Genomic DNA, 27,777 nt, shown 5'->3' on the forward strand with positions numbered 1-27,777 from the left:
TCTAAAGTTGTCCCTAGTCGGTGTTCATGTGAGGACACACATGAATATTAGACTAGCACATGTATTAGTTGATGACTATGTTTCACAAGTCATGGACATGGAGATGTTGAACTAATAATGTGGGCATATGTGGAGACATGTGCTAGGACTGACCCAACACGAGAAGTAGTTCTCTCTTTAAACAACATATACGCTTTGTCCTTAGACCTGAGATTGTCGCATGTATTCAAGATGTGGATCAACCTACTTAGGGGCTATCAAACGCTACGCTGTAACAGGGTAGTTATAAAGGTAGCTTTCGGGTTTGTCAAGAAGCATGCTATGAGACATGGTCAATCAAGATGGGATTTGCCCCTCTCTGATTCAGAGTGATATCTCTGGGCCCCTCGAGTGATCGAATCCGAAAATGCATAGCCATGCTACGTACGGTTAAGAGTTAACCTACAAAGGGATTCCGAATCACAGGATCGAGAAAGAGCGGTCGGCTTGAAGCTAGACCAAATATCGTGAGGCAAAGGGAATAGCATGTATATAATGTTATGATGGTTCGTCTGATATGATCTTCGTGTGCGTATAGGAGTTGGCATGTCTTGCTAGAGGCCGCTACCGACTATTGGGCCGAGTAGGAGTACTCGGGCCATGTCTATACGTATCCGAACCCATAGGGTCGCACATTTAAGGGGCTAGAAGCCCAATTCGGATGTGATCCGAGTTGGATTAGGTTTAGAAGTACTAATGGGCCTCGGACCCAGAGGCCCGTTAGGAACCTCTATAAATAGAGGGGTGGGGGCGCCCTAGGGTTTACACCTTTTTGGCGAAACTCATCTACCGCGCCTCCCATGCCCTCGCTTGTTGCAACTCACGGATCTAGCAGTCCGGCTTGTGATGCTTCCTCCCTGCACGTGTGGATACATTGGAGGTGTTGCACCTGTAGCACTTGGACGAGTCACCGACGAGCCGCCGACGAGCCACGACGAGCCTCCGACGAGCCGCGGCACGAGGGAGATCTTGCTACACGTGGATGAGCTGCTGAAGAGCTGCTGGACGTCGACGTGATCGACTACGTACGACTACGTTGATCGACTTCGCTGCATCGACGCGAATCTACATCTTCCGCACCAGTAGTGCGTCGAGTGGTAATCCCGTGATCCTTATACGACAGTTTTCCTGGTTTACGCGGTAGAAAATTTTGATTTGCGCTAGTGTAGCCTACCTCGTATCCCAACAGTGGTATCAGAGCTGTAGTTGTTTAGTTTTAGATTCGGGATGTGTGCATATGGAGATATGCGAGTTTTCAATTTGATCTATGTCTTGGTTTCATGTTCTTGCTGCTATGGTCGGGTTTTCGCCATCGGAGTTAAGTGATACACGTAATTCCAGTTGCAGTGAGCAAAGATCAATGTGATTGGTCGAATCGAAATCCAGGTTCATACGTCAGGCGCATGAGATGTGCAATAGTAGATGGGATCTACTGCCGGGGTCGGGATTTTGCCGTGTGTGTATGCTTCGGTAAATCAGTCGTAACTTTTCGGTACGATCTCGGATCGGGGCGAATTTTATATGAAAATTGATCTACGGAAAAAGTTACACATGAAATTCAACGCTTCGTCGTTTTCGGCGAAATTAGATTTCCCAAATTCGGCTTAAAAGATGGAGTTTCGGGCCTCCGAAGTGTGGAACGTTAGGACGCTTAACTCTGTTTTGCAGGATGTATGTATCTTGTGATCAGTATGGCCCCTTTGTGTATGTGATGCATGTGTGTAACTCATTCGTGACCTGCGTGTCGCGCGTACGGCAACACGGCAGGAGCCATATGTGTTGTCACCTTAATGTATTTTTAATGGTCTGCGTACCAATCTGTGATGATCCAAGCAACTATGTAATCTTCATTACTAGCTTCTTTACTAGCTATTAGGCGTAATAGCATGTTCTAGTTCTTGGAGGACTCATCACTAGGAGGATGGCGCACATGGAACATGGAGATGGAGATCACCATGGTGAACAGGTTCTATGGAGATAGAGATCACCATATGAAAACGGGTCATACTGTGTCACAACTGTGTGAATGCTATTCTGTTTATGTTTTACTTTCTGCATGCTGTGATGTTAGAAGTAGAACGATCCCTCACAAAGTTTAAGTTAGTATGCCCTCCCAACTAAAACTTGCACCGTCCCATGTCTTGTACAATTAGTGGTGGGTCTATGAAATTAGGGTGCCACTAGTTTTCCTTGATTAGAAGGGTTTGTGTCGGACACTTACACGCATAAGGGTTGGTTTGCTTAACAAGGTTAACTTAACAGTTAAGGACCTTGGGGCATAAAGGTTGGATGCTGAGACATGGAGATGTTACCCAACAACAGGAGTCATATGTGATATGATTAGCAAAAGTTGCTTACCGATCTACCTTGTTTGCTAGCGGTGATGCTAAAGCTCACTAGTAGACTTGTTAGTTGTGGATCCTGAATCACTAAGTATCAATAGAGGGATATTGACTTTAGTGGGAGTAGATTCTGTTAAAATAGTTTAATGTGATTTGCTCTATCATGGATACGTTTGTCTTAGTGTATTTTGCATTACTTTTGTTGTAGATTAAATGGCACCTAGCAACACCACACCATTTACTTTGCGTTCGGTCCTTGAGAAGGACAAGTTGAATGGAACAAACTACTCGGATTGGATCCGTAACCTGAGAATTGTTCTCAGGGCCGATAAAAAGGAAGATGTTCTAGACACCCCACTACCACCAGTACCTGCTGATGATGCATCTGCTGCTGTTAAGGCTGCTTATAAGAAGACATTTGATGCTAATCTTGAGGTAAGCTGCCTTATGCTTGCTTGCATGGAACCCGAGCTGCAGATGCAGTTCAAAACAAATCATGAGGCACACGATATGATCGTGGCGCTCAACGACATGTTCCAGATACAGGCTAGGACTGAAAGGTTCAATGTGTCCAAAGCCTTTCTGGAGTGCAAGCTAGCAGAAGGCGCAGCAGTAGGACCACATGTAATCAAGATGGTTGGTTACACTCAGCGATTGGAGAAGCTGGGCTTCCCAACGGGCAAAGAGTTGGCCACTGACTTCATTCTTTCATCTCTTCCACCTAGCTATGGGAACTTCATCTCGAACTACCATATGCATGGGACGGAGAAGGGTCTGAATGAACTGTGTGGTATGCTCAAGACAGCAGAGGTAGACATTAAGAAAAGCGCTAGTACCAGCCATGTGATGGCTGTACAGAACAAGCCTACCTTCAAGAAGAAGGGAAATTCTTGGAAGAAGAAGGGTAAGGCTGGAGTGTCCAAGCCAAACCCAGCGCCCAAGGCTAAAGCTGGACCTGCTCCAGATAAAGAGTGCTTTTATTGTCACGAACCTGGTCACTGGAAGAGAAACTGCAAGCGTACCTAGCTTCGTTGAAGAATGGCAGAAGTAAGAGTACTTCTACCTCAGGTACGCTTGTTGTTAATGTTATAGACAATATTTTTCTTGCTGATACAATTATTAATTCTTGGGTATTTGATACCGGATCGGTTGCTCATATTTGCAATTCGATGCAGGGAATGATAAGAAGTAGAAGCGTGGAAAGAGGAGAAGTTGATTTCCGCGTGGGCAATAATGCAAGAGTTGCTGCGTTGACCGTCGGGACAATGCAACTCCACCTCCCGTCAGGATTTATTATGGAGTTGAATAATTGTTATTTCGTTCCTAGTTTAAGTCGAAACATTTTGTCTCCTTCATGCTTGATGAAGGATAGTTATTCATTTGCGAGTGAAAACAATGGTTGTGTGATCTCTAAGAATGATATGTTTATGGCTTTTGCACCCATTGTGAATGGATTATTTGTTTTAAATCTTGATGGTTCACCTGTCTGTAACGTAAGTGCTAAAAGGCCTCGGCCTAATGATTTGAGTCCTACCTACTTGTGGTATTGTCGTTTGGGTCATATAAGTGAAAAGCGCATGAAGAAGCTCCATTCTGATGGACTTCTAACTTCGTTTGATTTTGAATCATACGAGACATGTGAGGCTTGCTTGCTAGGCAAGATGACCAAGAGGCCTTTTACAGGATTTCCTGAGAGAGCAGTAGACTTGTTGGAACTCGTACATAGTGATGTATGCGGACCAATGAGCACGACGGCTAGAGGAGGATTCCAATACTTCATAACTTTCACTGATGATTTTAGTAGATATGGCTATGTCTACTTGATGAGGCACAAGTCTGAAACCTTTGAAAAGTTCAAGGAATTTCATAATGAAGTTGAAAATCAGCGTGGCAAGAAAATTAAGGCCTTACGATCTGATCGTGGAGGCGAGTATTTGAGCCACGAGTTTAGCAATCATCTAAAGAGTTGCGGAATTGTTCCACAACTTACGCCGCCTGGAACACCTCAGAGAAACGGTGTATCCAAGCGATGTAATCAAACTTTGTTAGACATGGTTCGATCAATGATGAGCCAGTCAGACCTACCGTTGTCATTTTGGGGATACGCTCTAGAAACAGCAGCTTTCACACTTAATAGGGTACCATCTAAATCCGTAGTTAAGACACCATCTGAGATGTGGACTGGAAAGGTTCCTAGTTTGTCTTTTCTAAAGATTTGGGGATGTGAAGTGTTTGTCAAGTGACTTCAGTCGGACAAGATCACACCCAAGTTGGATAAGTGCATTTTCGTGGGATATCCAAAGGAAACTTTGGGATATTATTTCTACAACCGGTCAGAGGGCAAAGTGTTTGTCGCTCGGAACGGGGTTTTCCTAGAGAAAGAGTTTCTCAAAGGAGAAAAGAGTGGAAAGACAGTGCATCTTGAAGAAGTTCAAGATGAGCCGATCGGGCAAGAATCAATGAGTGATGCTAACGTAGCAGAACAAGTTGAGATACACATGGCAAGAGAAGCACCGCCACAACCACGAAGGTCGGCAAGGCTCCGCGAAATGCGGGAAATATTATTGTTGGACAATGATGAGCCTGCGACATATGCAGAAGCAATGATGGACCCAGACTCCGAAAAATGGCAGAGTGCTATGCAATCCGAAATAGAGTTTATGGGAGACAATCAAGTTTGGAACTTGGTTGACCCGCCTGATGGTGTTAAAGCCATAGAGTGCAAGTAGATCTATAAGAAGAAAAAGGACATGGATGGAAATGTTCACATCTATAAAGCATGACTTGTCGCAAAAGGTTTTCGACAAGTTCAAGGAGTTGACTACGACGAGACTTTCTCGCCCGTAATGATGTTTAAGTCCATTCGGATTATTCTAGCTATAGCTGCATATTTCGATTATGAGATATGGCAGATGGATGTCAAGACAGCTTTCCTGAATGGAAACCTAGCTGAGGACGTGTATATGATACAGCCTGAGGGTTTTGTCAATCCGAAAAATGCTGGAAAGGTATGCAAGCTTCAAAGATCCATTTATGGATTGAAGCAAGCATCTAGGAGTTGGAACATTCGTTTTGATGAAGTGGTCAAAGGGTTTGACTTCACCAAAAACGAAGAAGAGTCTTGTGTTTACAAGAAGGTTAGTGGGAGCTCTGTAGTATTTCTAATCTTATATGTGGATGACATATTACTGATTGGGAATAACATTCCTATGCTTGAGTCCGTAAAGACTTCACTGAAAAATAGTTTTTCGATGAAGGACTTAGGCGAAGCGGCATATATTCTGGGCATTAAGATCTATAGAGATAGATCGAGAAGGCTTATATGTTTAAGCCAAGATACTTACATTGACAAAGTGTTGAAGCGGTTCAGCATGGAAGAGGCAAGGAAAGGGTTCTTGCCTATGTCACATGGCATACATCTCAGCAAGACTCAGTGTCCTTCGACTGCTGATGAGCAGGATCGCATGAGTAGAGTGTCATATGCCTCGGCTATTGGATCTATCATGTATGCAATGATAAGTACTCACCCAGATGTTTCATATGCGCTAAGTATGACAAGCAGACACCAATCTGATCCAGGTGAGAGTCACTGGACAACGGTGAAAAACATTCTTAAGTACTTGAGAAGGACTAAAGATATGTTCCTCGTCTATGGAGGTGAGGAGGAGCTCGTTGTAACATGTTACACCGATGCTAGTTTCCAAACCGACAGAGATGATTCAAAGTCACAATCAGGATTTGTGTTCACGCTAAATGGTGGTGCTGTTAGTTGGAAGAGTTCCAAGCAGGAGACGGTGGCCGATTCTACGACAGAAGCCGAGTACATCGCGGCTTCGGAAGCCGCGAAGGAGGGTGTTTGGATAAGGAATTTCCTCATTGAGCTTGGTGTGTTCCCAAATGCGTCCAGCCCATTGAATCTCTACTGTGATAACAATAGGGCAATTGCGCAAGCAAAGGAGCCAAGGAACCACCAGAAGAACAAACATGTAATGCGGTGATTTCATCTCATTCGAGACTTCGTTAACCGGGGTGAGATCAAGATATGCAAAATACACACAGATCTGAACATTTCTGATTCGTTGATAAAACCACTCCCGCAGGCTAAGCATGATGCGCATGTAAGAGCTATGGGTATTAGGTACCTTCTAGATTGACTCTAGTGCAAGTGGGAGACTGTTGGAGGTATGCCCTAGAGGCAATCATAGAGATGATGATATTCCATTTGTATCCATGATTTATGTTGTGTTCCTTGAATATCCATTAAAGGCTACTTGAATTGATTTGCAATTATGTGAATTGTGTGTGAAAACTCTTTACTTGTATGGTTATTCTAAAGTTGTCCCTAGTCGGTGTTCATGTGAGGACACACATGAATATTAGACTAGCACATGTATTAGTTGATGACTATGTTTCACAAGTCATGGACATGGAGATGTTGAACTAATAATGTGGGCACATGTGGAGACATGTGCTAGGACTGACCCAACACGAGAAGTAGTTCTCTCTTTAAACAACATATACGCTTTGTCCTTAGACCTGAGATTGTCGCATGTATTCAAGATGTGGATCGACCTACTTAGGGGCTATCAAACGCTACGCCGTAACAGGGTAGTTATAAAGGTAGCTTTCGGGTTTGTCAAGAAGCATGCTATGAGACATGGTCAATCAAGATGGGATTTGCCCCTCTCTGATTGAGAGTGATATCTCTGGGCCCCTCGAGTGATCGAATCCGAAAATGCATGGCCATGCTACGTACGGTTAAGAGTTAACCTACAAAGGGATTCCGAATCACAGGATCGAGAAAGAGCGGTCGGCTTGAAGCTAGACCAAATATCATGAGGCAAAGGGAATAGCATGTATATAATGTTGTGATGGTTCGTCTCATATGATCTTCGTGTGCGTATAGGTGTTGGCACGTCTTGCTAGAGGCCGCTACCGACTATTGGGCCGAGTATGAGTACTCGGGCCATGTCTATACGTATCCGAACCCATAGGGTCGCACATTTAAGGGGCTAGAAGCCCAATTCGGATGTGATCCGAGTTGGATTAGGTTTAGAAGTACTAATGGGCCTCGGACCCAGAGGCCCGTTAGGAACCTCTATAAATAGAGGGGTGGGGGCGCCCTAGGGTTTACACCTTTTTGGCGAAACTCATCTGTCGCGCCTCCCACGCCCTCGCTTGTTGCAACTCACGGATCTAGCAGTCCGGCTTGCGATGCTTCCTCCCTGCACGTGTGGATACATTGGAGGTGTTGCGCCTGTAGCACTTGGACGAGTCGCTGACGAGCCGCCGACGAGCCACGACGAGCCGCCGACGAGCCGTGGCATGAGGGAGATCTTGCTACACGTGGACGAGCTGCTGAAGAGCTGCTGGACGTCGACGTGATCGACTACGTACGACTACGTTGATCGACTTCGCTGCATCGACGCGAATCTACATCTTCCGCACCAGTAGTGCGTCGAGTGGTAATCCCGTGATCCTTATACGACAGTTTTCCTGGTTTACGCGGTAGAAAATTTTGATTTGTGCTAGTGTAGCCTACCTCGTATCCCAACACTACCACGCGATCTTCGGGAGGCCATGCTACGCCAAGTTTATGGTGATCCTGAACTACACCTACCTCAAGTTCAAGATTCCCATACCCCGCGGTGTGATCACAGTTAGCGCCAACCATGAGTTTGCACTTCTCTACAATGTGGAGAACTGTGACCTAATGACGCAGACCATCCGATCCCTCAAGTTCTTCGAGATCCGGTAGATCACGTAGGAAGTCGCCCCAGACTCCAACAAGGCCTCGACCTCAGGGGCCTTGAAGCTGACAGAGGATGCCAAGACAGTCTAGATTGACCCCGAGGACTCCAACAAGATGGCACGGATGAGCACCGCACTGTCTGCCAAATAGGAAGGTGAGCTTGTTGACTTCCAGCGCGAGAATCGGGACATCTTCGCATGGAAGCCCTTTGACATGCTGGGGATCCCGAGGGAAGTCGCTGAGCATGCCCTCGACATCAGGCCGGATGCTCGGCCTGTGAAGCAATGCCTACATTGCTTCAACGACGAGAAGCGAAAGGCCATTGGCAAAGAAATTGCCCAGCTCCTAGCAGCTGGGTTCATCAAGGAGGTCTTCCACCCCGAGTGGCTGGCCAACCCCATGCTGATGAAGAAAAAGAATGGCTGCTAGTGCATGTGTGTGGACTACACAAGCCTGAACAAGGCATGCCCCAAGGTGCCATACCCATTGCCTCGCATCGACCAGGTGGTCAACTTGATCACGGGGTGCGAGGTCCTATGCTTCCTCGACGCCTACTTGGGCTACCACCAGATCACGATAAAGGAGTCCAACCAGCTCACGACCTCCTACGCCGCTCCGGTCAGTGCGTACTGCTACATCACAATGCCGTTCGGGCTCAAGAACGCAGGCTCCACATACTAGAGGTGCATGCACCGCTGCCTCGACCACCTAGTCAGGGACATAGAAGAGGTCTACATTGGAGACATAGTCATCAAATCCCGCAACACGGACCTACTCATCGACAACCTGAGGGACATGTTCGAGTGTCTTCGCCACTACAACATCAAACTCAACCCAGAGAAGTGTGTCTTCGGGGTGCCCAAGCGCAAACTCTTGGGCTTCATCGTCTGCGAACGTGGCATCAAAGTCAACCCAGAGAAGATCACGGCCATCAGGAACTTGGGCCGATCACCAACCTCAAGGGCGCTCAGAAGCTGATGGGGTGCCTGGCCTCCCTAAGCAACTTCAACTCGCAGCTTAGGGAGCGCGGCATGCCCCTATATAGGCTCCTGAAGAAATCCGACAAGTTCCACTCAAATGAGAAGGCGCAGGAGGCCTTTGACAAGCTCAAGAAACTCCTCGCCTCGCCCCCGACCTTGGTCCCACCAGCCCTAGAGGAGCCCCTGCTGCTCTACATTGCCACGACCACTTAGGTGGTCAGCGCGGCACTTGTCGTAGAGCGTGAGGAGCCCGGGCACACCCTCAAAGTACAGAAGCCAGTGTACTTCGTTAGCGAAGTTCTGTCCAACACCAAGGTACGCTACCCCCAAATCCAAAAGGTGATTTATGCCATCCTGATCTCAAAGTGCAAGCTTGTCCACTACGTCGAGAGCCACCCGATCATGGTGGTGACATCGGCGCCGCTCAGGGAGATCATCCAAAACTGTGATGCCTCTAGTCGCATAGCCAAATGGGCAACGAAGCTCATGGGCTACCAGATCAGCTATGTGCTAAGGACGACAATCAAGTCATAGGTCCTCGCCGACTACATCACGAAGTGGACTAAGATCCAGACTCCCCCGCCCCCAACCAATCACGAGTACTGAACCATGTACTTTGATAGGTCGTCCATGGCGGCAGGTGCGGGGGCTGGCGTCATGCTCACCTCCCCAAAGGGGGATCATCTTGACTATGTGATCCGTCTCCATTTCCCTGCCACGAACAATGTGGCAGAATACAAGGCCCTAATCCATGGCCTCAAGATAGCCTCCGAGCTGGGCACCTGCAGCCTGTAAGTTAGGGGTGATTTGGAGCTAGTCGTTGACCAGGTCATGAAAGAGGCCTCGTGCCACGATGAGAAGATGGTAACATATTGCAATGAGATGCGGAAGCTTGAAGAAAAGTTCGACGGCCTCGAGCTCCACCACGTCCTTTGGCGTGACAACCTCGCCGCTGATTTCTTGGCGAAGCTCGCGTCAAGCCGAGAGCACGCCCTGCCGTAAAACACAACATCGGGGCCACCCACGGTGGCCAAACAGAGCGCCCCTGACCTTGAGGTTGTGGCACTCGAGCTGAACTAGACCATGCCTTTCCTCGACTACCTCCTGCGGGACACCTTCCCTACCAACGCCACTGAGGTGCGCCGCCTCACCAGATGCATGAAGGCCTTCGTGGTCGTCACGGAGGAGCTCTACAAGCGCAACCCGTCGAGCATCCTCCAAAAGTGCATTCCCACCGACTAGGGGCAGGAGTTTCTCCTAGAGATCCACACCGGCATCTGCGGCCACCACGTGGCCCCAAGGTTGCTGGTCGGCAAGGTGTTCCGATAAAGTTTCTACTAGCCCTCGACGGTCGCAGACGCCCAACATACCATTCGCTCTTGTGAGGGGTGGCAGTACTACGCACGGCAGACGCATGTGCCAGCTCAAGAGTTGTAGACCATCCCGATCACATGGTCCTTTGCAGTGTGCGGTCTTGACCTCGTCAGGCCCTTCAAAAGAGCGCCCGAGGGCTCACCCACCTTCTCATGGTGGTGGATAATTTCAATGGATCGAGGCAAAGCCTATCACCAAGGTCACCTCCGCAAAAGCCGTCGAGTTCTTCCTTGACATTGTCTATAGGTTCAATGTCTCGAACTCCATCATCACTGACAATGGCACGCAGTTCATAGGGAAAAAAATTCCTGCACTTCGCGATGACTACCACATCTGGGTCGACTGGGCCTCCGTGGCCCACGCACGCACCAATGGGCAGGTTGAGCAGGCCAACGGCATGGTCCTGCCAGGCCTCAAGCCTCGCATCTTTGACAGGCTCAAGAAGTTTGCGGGGTGATGGGCAGGCGAGGTGCCCGTAGTGCTCTGGAGCTTAAGGACCACCCCAAACTAGTCCACAGGCTTTACACCCTTCTTCATGGTGTATGATGCCAAGGCCGTCCTGCCCACCGGTGGTGCCAAGGCCATCCTACCCACCGACCTTGACTACAGGGCACTCCGGGTCAAGGCATACGACCAGGAAAGGTCAAAGGAGGCTTGCCAGGATGCGCTCGACCAGCTCGACGAGGTGTGAGACATGGCGCTCCTCCGATCCGCCAAGTACCAACAAGTCCTCCAGCGCTACCACAGCAAGCAGGTCAAAGACCTGGTCCAACGAAGGGTCCAGATGACCAAAGACACGCACAAGCTCACGCCACCATGGGAGGGACCCTACACCGTAGCCGAGATCCTATGCCCGGGGGCTTACCGCATTAAGGACAAGGACAGTGACATCCTCACCAACTCTTGGAACATTGAGCAGCTACATCACTTTTACCCTTAGACCTTTCTCAAGTTTGTACAAACATTTTGCACCATGGCAATCAAAAAGAGCAACATGCTCAGTTAAGTTTGATTTCTTAAGGCTTTCCTAGCCAAGCAGGCAGCACTGATCCACGAGTGCAACCAGAGCGTCCTACTCGTGGGGGCTGCTTGCATTCCTCGGTTGCACCTGTGTACGCCTATTACAATCCCAACCTGTGTCACTCGACCGACCAGGGCCAAACAAAGTCCCCCGCAGGCCAGTCCCCGCACTTCATTGTGCAAGGAAAATGACAAAGGCAAAAAACATGTGCAAAAGAGGAACCAAACTTAAAAACAAACATGCAACAAAAAGCTGCAGTGAAAGCATTCAAGTTCATTACATGGTCCAGGACTTAATGCGGCAAAGACAACAATTTAAAAATCTACTCCACAGGGGCTTCATGAGGGACATCGCTGCAAATCGCGGATGGAGAAATCTACTCGACCGACGCCTACGCGCCAGGAGCCACCATCTCCCCGAGCTGCTCGTCGGAGGTGCAGTTCCTCGCGTAGCCACTCCCAATGACGCCGAAGTTCACACCATCATAGTGCGTGTCCACCGAGGTGAAAGCGGTGTAGGTGCCATGGTAGAACACCTCTGTGATCAGGTCATCCACCTGATCATGCGCCGCTTCGAGACACTCCATGAGTGGACCCTCGGGAGCCACTCCCACAAACATGTGGGCCAAGAGCGCCTTTGACGTGCCCCGAAGTGACTCGAGCTCCCCGACCACCTCCTGCAGGTGAGTGCTTGCCATGGTCCGCTTCTCGATCACAATAGCCAGCTCAGTGGGCAAGCCTGCAACAACAACCACTCAAGTCAAATCGAACACTGAATAAGCAAATTCATGGAAGAAAATAGCTAACTATTACAGACTCCTGAAAAAGCTGAGCCTCCACGTCAATGGCCTGGCACACCTGCTCTGCCGTGTGTCGCCATCTCTTCAGCCTGGCGGACGCGCTTGGCTGCTAGCTCCACCTCCCAGGAGGCACGCTCTTGGGCCTCCTTCTTCACGCCCTCAGCCGCCAGTGCCATCTCGGTGGCAACAAGGAGGGTGCGCTGCTCCAAATCCTGTGCCGACTCAACCTCCGAGCTGGCCACTGCTAGGACCTCCTGCAGTCGCTCTACTTCGAACCAAGCTCCCCCCGACGCGATCGGTTCCTCCTCCAGCCTCTACCGGTTCGCGACCTCTTCAACCTGCAGCTAGTGCGCGGCGCACAGGAATCGCGACTTCTTCACGGACAGATCCATTAGCCACCATGACGAGTAGGTGACATGCAGCAGTGGAGGATGGGCCACCGTGACGAGCAGGGCACTCGCTGGGGTGATCGAAGCTGACAGCGTCGCCACGCCAGACCTCTCGCCGGTGACTAGTGACAGCCGGATAATCGGCCCCACAAAGCCCACCGACACGGGTGCCACCGCAAGACCAGGAATAAACTCCCTGCAACACGAAACTGCAGGATCAACCAGAAATTCAGGCAAAAAGCATGAAGTGAGCACACGACCTCAACACAAAAGGGTACAAGTGAAATCAAACTTCTTACCTGTCAGATTGCCACAAAGGAATAGGTGTCGTACGATGCTGCAGGGTCGGCTGCCCTGGCTGAAGGCGAGATGGTGGTGGCGGGGGGGGGTCAGGATGCCCCAGGTCGCAGCATTATCCTGGGGGGTGTCCTCAGGGACTTCATGAGATATCGCCCGACCTCCCACTGATTGGGAGGTCATGGCGACATCCTCGAGCTCCTGAGGCCGCAGGGTCGCCACCGCCTCCGACCAAGGTGGGGGAGGGGGGCGCCACACCCTCCGACACTTGGGACTGTGGCATTGTTGCAGCGCCTACCGTCTCGCACACCGGGACCACCAACACAGGCTTCACCGCCAAGAGCGATGTGTTGACGGTAGGTTGATGGGCTGTTGTGGAGCTCCCACCAGCACCGGGAGCCTCACCTGAGCCTCCGCCCGTCGAGGTCGTACTTGCCGCGATAGGCTGGTGGCCACCGCTCTCCGAGCCCACCCCACCACAGGATCCCGATCCGCGACCCTAGCCGAATGGCGATCGCGATCTTTTAAAATGTTGGCTGGCCGAGCGCGAGAAGGACTAGTCGGCCCCCCAGTTGATAGAGTCTCGGGCGTGCTTCATGCTCATCTCAGCGCTCGAGTCAATGACGGCCTGCTTTCGGGACGCCTGATCTTGCGCTAGGGTCGTGCCCCCACCTTCCCCTACTCTGATCCCGACCTCTCCATCATCAGAGGTTGGGGGAAGGAGCTCGGAAAGGCCCTCCTGTGAAGCACAAAGGACCCCCTGGTCAAAAAGGTCATCAAGGCTAGGTGCATCCTCGCTCCCGCTTTCTCCCTCGCCCATGTCTCGTTCACCTCCTCCTCCTCATCATCATCAGAGGGCAACCCAGCATCACAGCGTGCGTAGCGGCGCTTCACGCACTCGCGAATCTTCTTCTCTGCGTGTGAATTTCCCTATCAAGCTTGCGCCGCTGTTGTTGGGTAGCGCAGAACTTAGCGGCAGCCCGCTTGGCATCCCTAGGGTTGTCGTTCGGGTCACGGAATAGGGACGCCGGCTGCTCGAGTCCCTACGCACCAATAGCAGCTCGGGCCTCCAAACGCTCGCAAATGGAAAGTTGAGAATGAAAAAGGCCAGGTCGGGGACTCGCCAGGTCAAGAGGGAAGTTCCCCGCGAAGGCTCGTGGGTGCCCCGCTAGCACCGCGGACACCAGCACCCGGATGTTGATCAACTCCCGCACCCGCGCTGAAATCTCATGGTCGGGGAGGACTTCCAGGCATTCCCAGGAGTTGTCCATCATGCTAGAGTTCTTGAAGAAGCGGTGGGCCCTCCTTTTGAGTGGTAGCATCTACCGCTTGATGAAGGTCCAAACGACCCCCACGTCGGACACCCCGGCTCGCACCCTCTTCACCAGCACCTCGATGATGGCGTCCATGTTGTCCTTGTCGAGCTTCGAGAAGCCCCACCTCCATGACTCCACCATACTAGGAACCCATCGGTGAGTGTCGGTAGCTTTCCGGCGCCCTCCTCGAGGTCGTAGCCGGGGTCGCGGATGTAGAACCAGTTGGCGTGCCACCTCGCGGTTGGAGTCGGTCACCTAAATCTTTGGATACTTGCCCATGTACCCGAGGCGCATCTGAATGGGGATGTTGCCTAGCGGCACGAGCTCATCATCACTAGAGCTCACCTTCCGCTTCCAGATCTCAAATATCCTCCAAAAGAGTGAGGTGTGAGGGGTGATGCCAAGGAAGCCCTCACACACCACCAAGAAGTTGGCAAGCTACAACAACCCATTGGGGTTGAAATGCTGCAGCTTGAGCTAGAGGTCATGAAGAACCCCCGAAGGAAGGGGTGTGCCAGTGGCCCGAACCCCCGGGTGTGGAACTCAAGAAGGGAGATGACCTCCCCGAGCTCGGGCCACGGGAACTGCTCCCCCGCAGCGGCATACCATCCAGCCTCCTCCTTCGTTAGGAGGCATCCCATGGCCACTAGCTCATCGTCATAGGAAGGGCAGGCGATGCGGTGCCGGCAGACAGAAGGGAATGCGCACAAGCAAGTCACGGGACTAACCAGGTCACCCCCACAACTCCTTCTCTCTCTCTCCTAGCTGCTCGTACACGGCTACTGGGCAACGGCTGGGGGAAGGGTGGGCAAGTGGAAAGAATGGGAAGGAGAGGGGAGGCGGCAGATATAAGAGTGCAGCTCTAAGGAGGCCAACCGCCCCCTTCAAGCAACTGCACAGGGTGGTGGGCCTAGCTTCTGCGGCGGCATTGGAAACACACGCATCAAAAGCGTGACGTGCGTGCATGGCCCGAACCATCAAGGCACAACAGGACATGATGGGGCGATCGCTAGGTGGTGCCTCGACTCCCATGTGGAGACCCCTCAGCTACTCCGCGCCTGACGGCTGGGCCAAGGCTAGGCAGTAGGCCAAGATTCAAAGGCTGGCCCAACAAATGGGCTTGCGGCCGTGCTGAGGCCCAACTAAACCTAGACCTAGGGGATAGATCGGCTGAGAGAGTCCTAGCAACTGCTAGTCGGGGTGGCACATGGCCCCTGACCTCTCCCCACCATATTTGAGTCCTAATGTCAAGTCCGCCCCGGGTATTCCCGATGAGGGAAGGCAACGAGCCCTCCAACCTCCAACGCAGGAGATCGGGGACCAAACAGGCAGGCAATTAGGATTAACGGGACATCTCCCAGGGAGACATAGTCGAACTCCTAGCAATCGGAGAGGTGATTGGCCCCGCTCGGATTTCCCAGTGATGCTCAAATGAGCGCACTTGCCCGACCAGCCTGGTAGGCCAAGAACCGCTCCCCACGAAGGGACCACGTGGGGCATGTCCCTGACCACACAAAGTGCACTCCCCCGAGAGCAGCGCACCCAAGGACTTAGAGCGACCAGCCCCCAAGGCAAAGCAAGCCATTTGCAACAGACACTGAGGAATAAAATTCTCATTCCATGGAACAAACATTACAAGAAGGGTGCTCAAGACACCATGTACAGATACAAAAAATGCTTGGTGTTGCCGAGCAAGGCAACACCTGGGGCCCATGGGGTATGCTGCTAAAAGGATGGCGTGAAGCGGCGAATGCTCACGTTGTTGAGTTTCTTGTAGCATCAACACCTTGGGGCTGCCTATGCAGAGGTGGTACCGAGGACGAGAGCACTTTCATCTCCAGTAAGCGATGCCACCATCTCCCCTAGCAAGAGAGCAAACCACGGCCATGCTCAAAGTCTCCCATTAGAAGCAAGAGGGGGTCATAGTTGTGCCCAATAGGCTTAGGAGTAGTGTCATGGTGGCCTTCATCGTGCCCGGTGATCCGCCAAGGAACCATTTGGGAGCATCGGATCTCCCAAATGATTTCAGAAGGAAACCGGTGCTGTTCTTGCTTGTTGTCGATCCTGCCTACAGGATCCGTGAGGATCTTGGAGCAGGATCGGCAACGGGAATGAAGGTGCCTCAGACCCCCTATTGTATGCCCAGCTGCTCACTGAGATTCTTCTAGCACCAAGGGCAGGCTGCACAGCAGCCAACCCGGAAGAATCAGAGACACCCTCTCATCGGCCTCATCCCTGTACTCGCACACGAAAACATTTTGGAAGTGAACTCTGGAACCCCACGCGGCACACGACGCAGACTTTATAGCCTGAACGTAGAGTTAAGCCACCAAAGATCGCGAGGCTCGTGGAAAGGCGCCAGCCCGACGAGGGCATCGCAAGCCTCAGCACGCTGGCAGACCCACCTGAACGATAGCAGGGCCTCGGGATTCCGTGCTGCATGAGGAACCGGGTGGACCGGTCCTGACTGCGCACCAGACACAACCATGAAAAACCCAAAGGTTCAGGAAGGGTCTCCTGACAGTGCTTGACGGCGCCAAGAGATGAGCAGCGCTTGCATTAATAACCTTCTAAGTGAATCTCCGATTCCCTTAGAAGCTTGGGGTGCTAGACCCAGTGGGTCCACTCGAGCGAACCCACAGGACGTCTCAGCCATCGAACGGAGTACAAGAAGAGTGAAGGAGCCTTCCCCCGACCACAAGGTCGGGGGAAGCCTTGGGACTACTGACGGGTTCTTGTACCAAGGGTACCCAGGGAAAGGGATTTAAGGCAACTAGACGCAAAAAGGCCAAATGTCCAATAGCTAGAAGTGTACTGGAGGTGGCCCAGACGCCGCCGTGGCCCATCACCCGACCTCCCTTGGTCGGGAGCTAAAGGCCGCGATTCACCGATTTAGCCAGTTTGGGGGCAAGGCCTGCAAGGCTCCTTGACTAAGGGGTGACCGATGCCGTATCAGGAGCATTAAATGCGGGGCATGCCCCCCTGACCGCCCCACACCAGGGACATGACCTAGCGAAGGAAGCTGACCTTTAGCTGGGGGTCCGAGGGTGAGGCTACACCCCACAGACCGCCCAGGACGACTTGCAGAATGAGGCCACGCACGGTCGTACGTGCCCACATGTCCCGACATCATCATCACCCTCGCTGCCAGGGTGACCCGACAAGATCAAGTCCCTGCCACCACGCCAGACCCCGTACGGGCTCGTAGGCGAGGTGGGACCCAGCGTCAGGTGTAACGGCGTGGGGTGGTCGTGAGTGCACTAAGGAGGTCGGGGAAAGCCGAGAGAAGTGGCACGCCCCGTCCAGGCCGCTGACCAAGGCTCACTCACTCATCTTCGGTACGGACATCAGCAGCAGCTTCTGTCCCGATCCCTGCCACGGGATTGGCGAACAGGACGGGAGCACGCTGCGGAGCAAGCCAGGCCGTGCGTAAGCGGCCCACGCCACACAGGAGCCATCATATAGGACGTGCGAAGCCCACGACCGGCTGAGAGGACAGGATAAGAAAGTCCCTTGATGCAAGGCTGCCCCGACCATGCCACAACCCCCGACCTCTAAGGTCGAAGGACCCTTTCCATTTCTCAACAATGTGGCCCGGTCTCTAGCCTACATAAGGGAACCAGGCCACCCTTCTCTTGCTCTCTCGTATTCATTCACACACACACACATCACACGAGCGCTTGCTTGCAAGCACCCCGTTGTAAGCCCAGTGCACTCGATCCAAGGAACACGACTCCTGTCAAAACTGGACGTAGGGATCTTCCCGAACCAGTATAACTCCTTGTCTCCTGTGCGCTAGGCATTGGAAGTGAGGAGAGCGTGGCGTGAAATCACTAGTCAGCGGTACAAAACACCGACATCTTGAAACTCTAGTATTATGATTGTTGGAGATACTTTAAGTGGTACATCGGTTGTTGCAAATTCTCCTTATTTTAAGTAGCTAGCACAAGAGGTATTTTCTAGTAAAATGACATTATGTGACGAAAAGTTGAAGCGACCTATCAACTAGAAAGCAGAGCATGGACAATACAATATATAGATATGTCGAAGAACCCCTCAATCTTTGATACTTTGATACTTTACTATGGCGCCAAGATATGATAGAAGGGCCGTGTAAGAGGCGTATTTGTATTTTTTTTCTGTTTTATGCCTAATTCCTAAATGACTTGATTACATAATGTACTAATGTAATTAAACAATTATCAAGAAAGGGTTCCCTTTTTGTGCTATGATTGAATTGTTGTTCAATATATTTGAATTGTGGAGACGTTGTCTATATTACAATCAAAGAAGCCAACTTCAAATCGACTATTTTCTTTTTGACCCAAAAAAGATATATTCACTTTGGTTCAAATAGGGTGTGTTTGGATGGAGGGACGGAGAGGATGGGACAGGGTTATCCCTCTTTTTTAGGATGAGATGATCCCACTTGATGTTTGGTTGGAGGGATGGGGATGTCCCTAGTTTAGTGTTTGGTTGGCGGGATGTGTGAGGGATGAGATGGACGGCGTTTTCATGCCGTTAACTGTGGGTCCCACCTGTCATGCGTGGGGCATATCTGTCATCCTCTGTTTTTCTTTTTTCACGCATCTTCTTCCCCGAGGTCCCGTGCATGCCACCGCTCCTTCCCGCCGCCTCACCTCGGCCTAGCGCCAGCGGCCTCCGCGGCCCCCTGCTCCGCCGCCTGCCCTCAGCCCAACGCCGGCGGCCTCGATGCTCCCCTACTCCGCGGGGCGAGCTCTCCGTGGGGCATTGGGGCACGGAGGACGCAGCGCCCCAGATCTCCTACTCCTGCGGGCGGGGACTGGCCGCGCTCGTCGGCGACGACAGAGGGCGAGTGGGCACCATGCCCCTGTGCGGCGACCGCGGCGCAACAAGAGGGGAGACGGCGGCGGAGCGAGCGGCGCAGGGGGCTCGCGCAAAGGCAAGGCAAACGGGTTGAGCGGCAGTTGCGTGTGGCGCTGTGTGGGCAAGGCAGGAGGGGGAGCGGCGGTGGACCGAGCAAGAGCGGGCGCGGGATGGTGCGAGGAGGATATGGGAGCGAGATGCCGTCCAAGAGGGATGGATCGGTCCGCCAGTTTTCTAGGGACGGATCCATCAGTTTTTCGAGAAATATTCTTCTTTGATACCGTCCTCATCCCACGGTCCCTCCGACCAAACACATGCAATTCTAGGACCGTCCCATCCCGTCCCTCTATCCAAATACACCCATAGTTCCCAAAGCAGAAACCCAATTGAACATGCTTGTTAACTAAGCGTAACTTGGCTGATTAGGTTCTGTGTAGTGGAACCTATACATCCGGTTCAAATCCTTGGCTCGGCACATGTGCTTGGATTTGCTAGATTTATTTTAGGATTCAACGCAATGATTCGATGCTTAATGCTTATTGTGATTAAAAAAAAAAGATCACGCATGTTTGAAGTCTCAAAAGTGCTGAAAGTCCCCGTGCAGTCGTGCACCCTCGCACGTCCAGCGGACCGTTCTCATCAAATGGTTGCCGTATAGGATTTGGCTAGATAAGTAAATATGTAACCGGATTGCTAATTTATTAGTGTGGATTCCTAAGTCTCCAATACGATCATCCCCGTCGCTAACGTGGCGCTCGTCAGCCTCGATCATCAGCTATATATAGCGCTATTCATTGGCTCCCCGTCCCCTATTCCCTCTCCAGAGAACCACCACCGCGCTCGGCGGACTCTCGCTGTCCTTCCTGCCATCGTCACATCACATCTAGCGAGCGGAGCGAGCACAGGCGAGATCGAGGGAGAGGGAGCTCTTGCGCGCCGCCGCCGATTCACGCGTCCTGTCGCCGCGCGCGGGCGATTAGCCTACGACCTACGTGCGTAGAGAGAGGTTTGGGGGAGGAGGAGATCGAGGGAGGGTGGTGGTCGACATGGGAGGAGGGAGGCGCGGCGGAGTCATGGAACTCGAGCACCCCCTGGCCACCCTTCCCCGCATCCGCGGCGGCATCGACCTCGACGACGACGGCAAGGACAGGAGGTCAGGTACGCAACAAAATCCATCACCCGCACAGCTACTGCATCCATGGATGATTATTCCTGCTCGCACGCTATTGCTAATTTTTTGCGGACAATCCTTGTCGATCGATTCTTCCCCGCGGATGAAATTAAATACGTATATGGGGGATAATTTCCGCGCGGAGAAAAGAAATTCGTACGGGGGCTGATTTGAAGTTTTGAACATGCATGCCTAGTAGTAGCTATGGCGGAAACTGAATTTTTTTTCGTCGGGTTGGGAACTTGGGACCGAGGTCGTGACCTTACGTGATTCGGCCGGGCCGTGAGGATATCTGTACGGTCATTAAAGGCCGACACAGATCCCTACGGAATTAAAGCGTGCGTCCATCGTCCCTACGATCGATGGAGGAGTGTCTCGGCACCGAATACAACACACTAGTGTTAAACCAAGCATTTACTGTCACCTGATGATCTGTGCAACTGCTAAGATGCTCTAGTTGCATGCATGAGATGGCTGCAGTCTGTTTGCTGACTTGTTGAGCCTGTGGCTTGGATGTTTCTTGAGCCTGTGGCTAGGATTTCTGAATGGCTAAACGCCTAAACATGCCAGCATAGTATGATTCTTGTTCTCTGGTGCTGTGTGAATGAGTAGCTGGGGCTCAAAATATGGTCCTGGCGCCTACTACGTTTGTGGAGGCGTATGATTCAGAATATTTTGAAAGCATTAATTTCTAGAATATTCATGCACTGAATCAATTTTGATCGTGTGCCTGACTTACTGGCGCCCTGCGCGTATGAGCAAGAACCAGCACATCACGCACTGAGGTCATTTAAAGCTGCCAAAAATAGGAGCGGAACTAAGCTAAGGTGTTTTCACTTGCACTCTTTCCTGTAATGTTTTTGCATTATTAGAATCATTTGTTGTCTTTTACGTACGCAACAATATTCCCTTTCACATAAACGCGTGCTCCTTGAATTATTTGTTGTCTTTTACGCAACAATATTCCTTTTCCTGATACCCTGACTTTAGATTGTAAGGAAAATCCTTCCCCTTAGGAAAAGAAATAACCCACTGTCACTGCATGGGTGACCTTCTGTGGAATTTTCATTGGTATGTAGGCGGTATTAAAAACTTTCTTTCGCCATGTATCCCAGACATTTTCACGTAATTCCGTCGTGATGCTTGCCGCATCATCCTGCTGAATTATAAGCGTATTGCATATCATTCCTCATCGCCTTAGACTTTTTTTTTTCAAATCACAGTAAAGACGTAGAGCTCACATACACGCACGCACATTCTTGACTCGCCCCTATGAACATACTCATGTACCCTAACCTCATGAGCTCCTCCAAAAGACTGAGCCGTCAAATCCTTAAGACTGATGAAGTCACTACTGACGCCTCGCTGTCGACAAGCACGTCGCCTACCACTGGAAGAATAGCGTTAGTTAGAATAAATCCAGAAAAATGTGAGCATCAGTGCCGAGTTGAGGATTCGAACCCTGATGAGTAGGTTCCACCATAAGAAACTTTACCAGCTGAGCTCGCTCATCACCTCAGGGGGTGTTTGGATACCAGGTGCTAAACTTTAGCACGTGTGAATGTTCGATGCTAATTAAGAGGATCAAATATGAGATAATTATAAAACTAATTGCAGAACCCCTGGGCTAATTCACGAGATGAATCTATTATGGCTAATTAATCCATCATTAGCAAATGGTTACTGTAGCACCACATTGTCAAATCATGGACTAATTAGGCTTAATAGATTCGTCTCACGAATTAGACTCCATATGTGTAATTAGTTTTATAATTAGACTATATTTAATACTTCTAATTAGTATCCAAACATCCGATGTGACATGTGCTAAAATTTAGCACGTGGGAGCCAAACACCCCCTAAGCTCTAGCTGAAAAGGTAAGAGTGCGATAAAGATTATCTAAGTGATCCCTGTACTCTCAGTAGTATGAAAATGATATGCTTCGACTACGTTATGTACAATATTCTTAGTCTTTATTTAAAAGCAAAAATTCTTGTCAGTATATTTAGGCCTACTTTGGCATTAAATACTACCGGAATAGCATCCCTTCCCGTCCGGCCCCTGTCCACGGAAGTAGTAGCCCAACGGACTAGGGCTGTTCCCCTTACCTTCCCTCCATGAAAGCAGGCACAGCTTTCTAGGGTTCACCTCATGCAATGGAGCAAGTTAGTAGGCTGCTAGCTACCTACTCCCAGTAGGGTTCATAAACCAGATGAGAAGAAAAAGAACGGCGGATATGATGCAGAGAAGCTGCAGAGGCGGCCGCCGGCCGATCTCTCCCTTCCCCTGTCTCCATAGCTTTGAATGAATGCCGCCAAACCCAGCGGCGGCGCTGCACGTTCACTCGTCGCGATCGTGTAACCCATCCTAGCTTATTAGCCGCCATGCTTTCGATGGTTTCCAGTAGCTTTCTCGCCGATCCTCGCCTACGTCTCACGTTGGTCCCTGTATCCGCATGAAGGCCCCTCTGCTTTCTGCATGGCGCACGCCGAAAGGGAAAGGGGATGAGAAGGTTCCAATTCTCTTTCGTTACATTTTGTCCTTTGTCCGTTCTGATCATTCTGTTACGAGTCCGTTTGATGCGTGCGTCGGCGCGACGACGACTGTGTTGTTTGGATCCTCGATTGAGTGCACGTACACACATGCTTCGTGTTGTCCCTTTTAGGCAAGGGCATCTCCAACGATAATATGCTCGTGTACCGTCTCTCCATTTTTTTTATAGGGCGTGTTACACTTAAAAAATAGGCTGCTATATGGCACATTCAAGGGTTCCTTTATTACCTTTACAAGGAGGTGAGCCTAACTCAACTAGTTAGAGTAGGAAGTGTGGTTGTGCACTCTAACTATCTAGGTTTGAGTCCCCTCTAGCTCGAATTTAGGTGCCTATTTCTTCTTCTTAGTGAAAAATCACCTAGCTTCTCCTAGGTTGATCTAATTTTTTTATTTTTTTATTACCTCTACGCACTTAATTTTTCTTTCACGTAATATTTACATTTTCTCTATATTTCCGATTCCGATGAGATTTTTCCCTCTTCTCCCCCATCTCCAGTAAGATAGGCATGTAGCCCGATGGTAAGACTGCAAGGGAGCAGCTGGCCGGTAGGGGTTCGATCCCCCTTCCCGCATCAAGCCTCCAGGAAAGGCCACGTCGATGTGGTGCCGTTAAAAAAGATTGGGTTAAGGGTTTGGGGATTTTAAACTTATGCTTGGATTGGTGATTAAAAGATTTAAGGGCTTTGGACGGAAGGCCGGATGAGGAAAGTTGAGTGATGGCGTAGTCAGAGCAAGTTTAATAACGCAGCTAGCAAGCGGGCTGCAAGGTTTCTCTTAGCCTTTTCCTAGCCCACTCGTACAATGGTTAGCTCTTCACCATTAATACATGGTCCACAAGTCATTCTCACAAAGTTTCTTGGTTCCTGTGCCCAAGTCGGCTGTAAGCTTATAGCCCGCTTCTCCTCTCTCACCTCTTCTCTCTCCTCCACATCAGCATTCAGCCAGCTTACAGCCCCTTATTATACTTCTCAGTGGCGTAGTTAGGATTTGGGTGTAGAGGCAAACAGAACAATAACCAATAATCTTTCAATCAATCACTAGTTTGTGTGCTTACCTACTAGAAATCTAAAAATATATTAGCACTAAGCACGTATTAGTACATATTTGCTGAAACTTTAGGGGGGGGGGGGGCGGGGCGGGGGGATAGATTTGAACCACTTGTGAACTCTTATAATTTTTTACGTACGCAAACTGTGTCCCTTGCACAACATCTTCAATTTAATTTCTTCCCCATTCCCTCGGATTAATTTTCAACATCACTGTATTCATGCTGCAGGGACGGTATGGACGGCAACGGCGCACATCATCACGGCGGTGATCGGTTCCGGCGTGCTGTCGCTGGCGTGGGCGATGGCGCAGCTGGGTTGGGTGACCGGCCCGGTGACGCTGGTGCTCTTCGCGGTCATCACCTTCTACACCTGCGGCCTCCTCGCGGACTGCTACCGCGTCGGCGACCCCGTCACTGGCAAGCGCAACTACACCTACACCGAGGCCGTCAAGTCCAACCTAGGTGCGTGCCACTACTTGTCACTGATCTGATAATTCTGACGACCAAACGAGAGCACGCGCATAGCAGTAACACATACTGAATGCAAACGCAGGCGGGTGGTACGTCTGGTTCTGCGGCTTCTGCCAGTACGCCAACATGTTCGGCACCGGCATTGGCTACACCATCACAGCCTCCATCAGTGCTGCGTGCGTCCCTTGATCCCTTCTAATAGCCTTGCTGCAATTGACCATCTGATCGACGTTGTTAGTTGCCTTAACTTGCTGCGTATGCATGATAAATTGGTTGATTGATCTTTGGTTGGAACTGGATATGCATGTGCAGGGCCATCAACAAGTCCAACTGCTTCCACTGGCACGGGCACGACGCGGACTGCAGCCAGAACACGAGCGCCTACATCATCGGCTTCGGCGTGGTGCAGGTGCTCTTCAGCCAGCTCCACAACTTCCACAAGCTCTGGTGGCTCTCCATCATCGCGGCCATCATGTCCTTCTGCTACTCCACCATCGCCGTGGGCCTGTCGATCGCGCAGACCATCTCGGGGCCCCTGGGGAAGACGACCATGACCGGCACTCAGGTCGGCGTGGACGTGGACTCGGCGCAGAAGGTGTGGATGACGTTCCAGGCCCTCGGCAACGTCGCCTTCGCCTACTCCTACGCCATCATCCTCATCGAGATCCAGGACACGCTGCGGTCCCCGCCCGCTGAGAACGAGACGATGCGGCGGGCCACGTCGATGGGCATCTCCGTCACCACGGCGTTCTACATGCTGTGCGGCTGCCTGGGCTACTCGGCGTTCGGCAACGGCGCGTCGGGTAACATCCTCACCGGCTTCGGCTTCTACGATCCCTTCTGGCTAGTCGACTTCGCCAACGCCTGCATCGTCGTGCACCTCGTCGGCGGCTTCCAGGTGTTCTGCCAGCCGCTGTTCGCCGCCGTGGAGGGCGCCGTGGCGGCGCGGTGGCCGGGGTCCGCGCGCGAGCACGGCGCCGCGCGCCTGAACGTGTTCCGGCTCGTGTGGCGCACGGCGTTCGTGGCTGTAATCACGCTGCTGGCCATCCTGATGCCCTTCTTCAACAGCATCCTGGGCATCCTCGGCAGCATCGCCTTCTGGCCGCTCACCGTCTTCTTCCCCGTCGAGATGTACATCCGGCAGCGGCAGGTGCCGCGGTTCAGCACCAAGTGGGCGGCGCTTCAGAGCCTCAGCTTTGTCTGCTTCCTCGTCACCGTCGCCGCCTGCGCCGCCTCCGTGCAGGGAGTGCTCGACTCGCTCAAGACCTACGTGCCATTCAAGACGAGGTCGTGAGAGCCTAGCTTGTTCTGCGCGCGGCGCGCATGTTTTGTATGATCCGGCCGTGTGATACAGCACACACTCGTGCCTCTTTTTAGTGGTGAGATGCAGTAGTGTTCTGCCCATGGTTGTCAGTGGCCTGGAGCGAGTTAGGATTCTGTCGGCCTCCGAAAGAAACTGGACTTCAGAAGAACTCAGCGAAACTATTAGTTATGTGGTTGATTTATTAGAATGCAACCAAATTATTAGGGGGTTTGTCTGCTAGTTCTTTCAATAAAATAAAACATGTCTCGGATTATGCAGATGTACACAACATTCAAGGCCCTGTTTGGCACTGCGTTTTCTCAGGTGGCTGCGGGGAGAAGCGGAGAATCCGCCTAACGGTTCGCGGCTCCTGCGCTTTTCCTAGAATCGCTAGTGTCTCGCGGTGCCAGAATCCTATTGGCCTGTTTGTATACGCTCATTTCCCGCTTATCGGTGGAAATAAGCCATAAGCTCATCCAAACACCTTGCTTATTTCTCGCTTACCAGCCAAGCCGCTTAGCTCATGATCCAAAATTGAACTACCGCTCCGATTCTCCTGTACACGGCCTCTAGGACGCTTCTCGCACAAGCGGACCAATTTTTCCGGATACTCCTCCCCACCGACGTCCGCTCCCAGCGCCCATCCATCGCGGCCCCATCCGCCACCGGCTCTGGCCGCCGCCCTCCACCGGTTCCCTACCCATATCCAGCCCGCCTCCTCCCTGCCAAGCAGATCCCATCCGCCCGCCTGCTGTTGTTCCTGCAGTTCCTGCCCGCAGGTGCTGGCCCGCAGATCCCGTGCGCCCCCTGCTGATGTTCCTGCAGGTGGTGCTTCCGCCAGCTGGTGTTTGTGGATCTTTTCATATTTGTATCGATGGTGACGTCAATGCTTGTTAATTGCCTGGTCTAGTAGCATTTGCACATATCCTTTGTTTGTGGTTTGTTCTTTCACCTCGTGAGTGAAAATTTCTGTATGTTGGTTGGGACTCAGGAAAGATGAGGAGTTGAGGACTCGCCAAGATGAAGGTGCTGACCCCTGCTGTTGTTCTCACAGGTGCTGCTTCCGCCGGCTCCCCTTAGGTGTTGCCCCCCCTCCTTCCGCCTGCTGTTGAGAAGGAGCTATTGCTGAGAAGGATACCTGTGCGTCAATTTTTACTGGCGTCATTTACCGCCCACCAAGAATAAGGTAAAATTGTTGTCACTTCTTTGATGGATTGTGCAAATGGCAGATTGTGGGTTGCATAGTAGTACTTCTTGATTAATGCTGCTCTCAATTCATGGTCAGTAAACAAGATTGTAGATTTATATTTAATTCTACAATATTGTAATCAAATTTTAGATGGAAAAGTCGTCAAAGCTTGCGGCAAAATGGGATTCATTTGCCGCGAAGGCTTTCAATGATATTTATGTGGAAGAATTACTTGCTTTTAATTGGCCGCGACAATATTTGAACGCGGTGGGATATGCAAATCTTGTTAGAAAGTTTTATGAGCGTACCAAGAGACCATACAATGAAGGGCAAATGAAGAACAGGTGGGATATATTGAAAAAAATGTATACCCAATGGAAGACTTTGAACTTGAGAGCAACCGGATTGGGAAGAGATCCTGTTACTGGTTGTATTGTAGCTGATGATGAATGGTGGGAAGAACAAAATGCGGTGAGCCCACTAACACTCCCATTAGAGATAATTCACATACATGTTATTTGTTTTCAACATAAGGTCTAACGGCATGCTATTTTGGTGATATTTTACAGGCTACGCAAGGTTGTAACAGGTTCAGAACAGCCCCGCTTGAGTATGAGGATCAGATGCGAATCATGTTTGAATCTGTCATTGTTACAAATAAGACTTCATATGTTCCAAGTGGTGATAGCAATGTTGATGAACATGATGTTGCTGATGCTGGGAGCAACAGTGATTGGGAGGCACCTAAGGCCCCAACAAGTTCTGAGCGGAGGGCTGCAAAAAGGCCAGCTCCTAGTTCCCCTAAAGGAAAGAAGAAGAAGACTTTTAGAGACCAGTGCATGAAGCGTTTGGTCGATACATATGAGTTGAAAGTTTAAAGTAGT

At 51.0% G+C, this 27,777-nt stretch overlaps 2 protein-coding genes across 2 annotated transcripts; both read left to right on the forward strand.

The window, feature by feature from the left end:
• The first annotated feature begins 10,196 nt into the window (after positions 1–10,196).
• On the forward strand, positions 10,197–10,944 carry LOC140222638 (uncharacterized). The gene is made up of 2 exons (XM_072293464.1): positions 10,197–10,336; positions 10,734–10,944. Exons 1-2 carry the CDS (start codon positions 10,197–10,199, stop codon positions 10,942–10,944), a joined length of 351 nt encoding a protein of 116 aa, XP_072149565.1.
• An 8,980-nt stretch (positions 10,945–19,924) lies between these two features.
• LOC117851965 (amino acid permease 3) lies at positions 19,925–25,984 on the forward strand. Its single transcript, XM_034733887.2, has 4 exons — positions 19,925–20,315; positions 24,159–24,392; positions 24,484–24,577; positions 24,714–25,984. Exons 1-4 carry the CDS (start codon positions 20,204–20,206, stop codon positions 25,693–25,695), a joined length of 1,422 nt encoding a protein of 473 aa, XP_034589778.1. The 5' UTR covers positions 19,925–20,203; the 3' UTR covers positions 25,696–25,984.
• The last annotated feature ends 1,793 nt before the right edge of the window (positions 25,985–27,777 follow it).

The sequence above is a fragment of the Setaria viridis genome, chromosome 4, assembly GCF_005286985.2.
Source record: "Setaria viridis chromosome 4, Setaria_viridis_v4.0, whole genome shotgun sequence".
Lineage (NCBI taxonomy): Eukaryota > Viridiplantae > Streptophyta > Magnoliopsida > Poales > Poaceae > Setaria > Setaria viridis.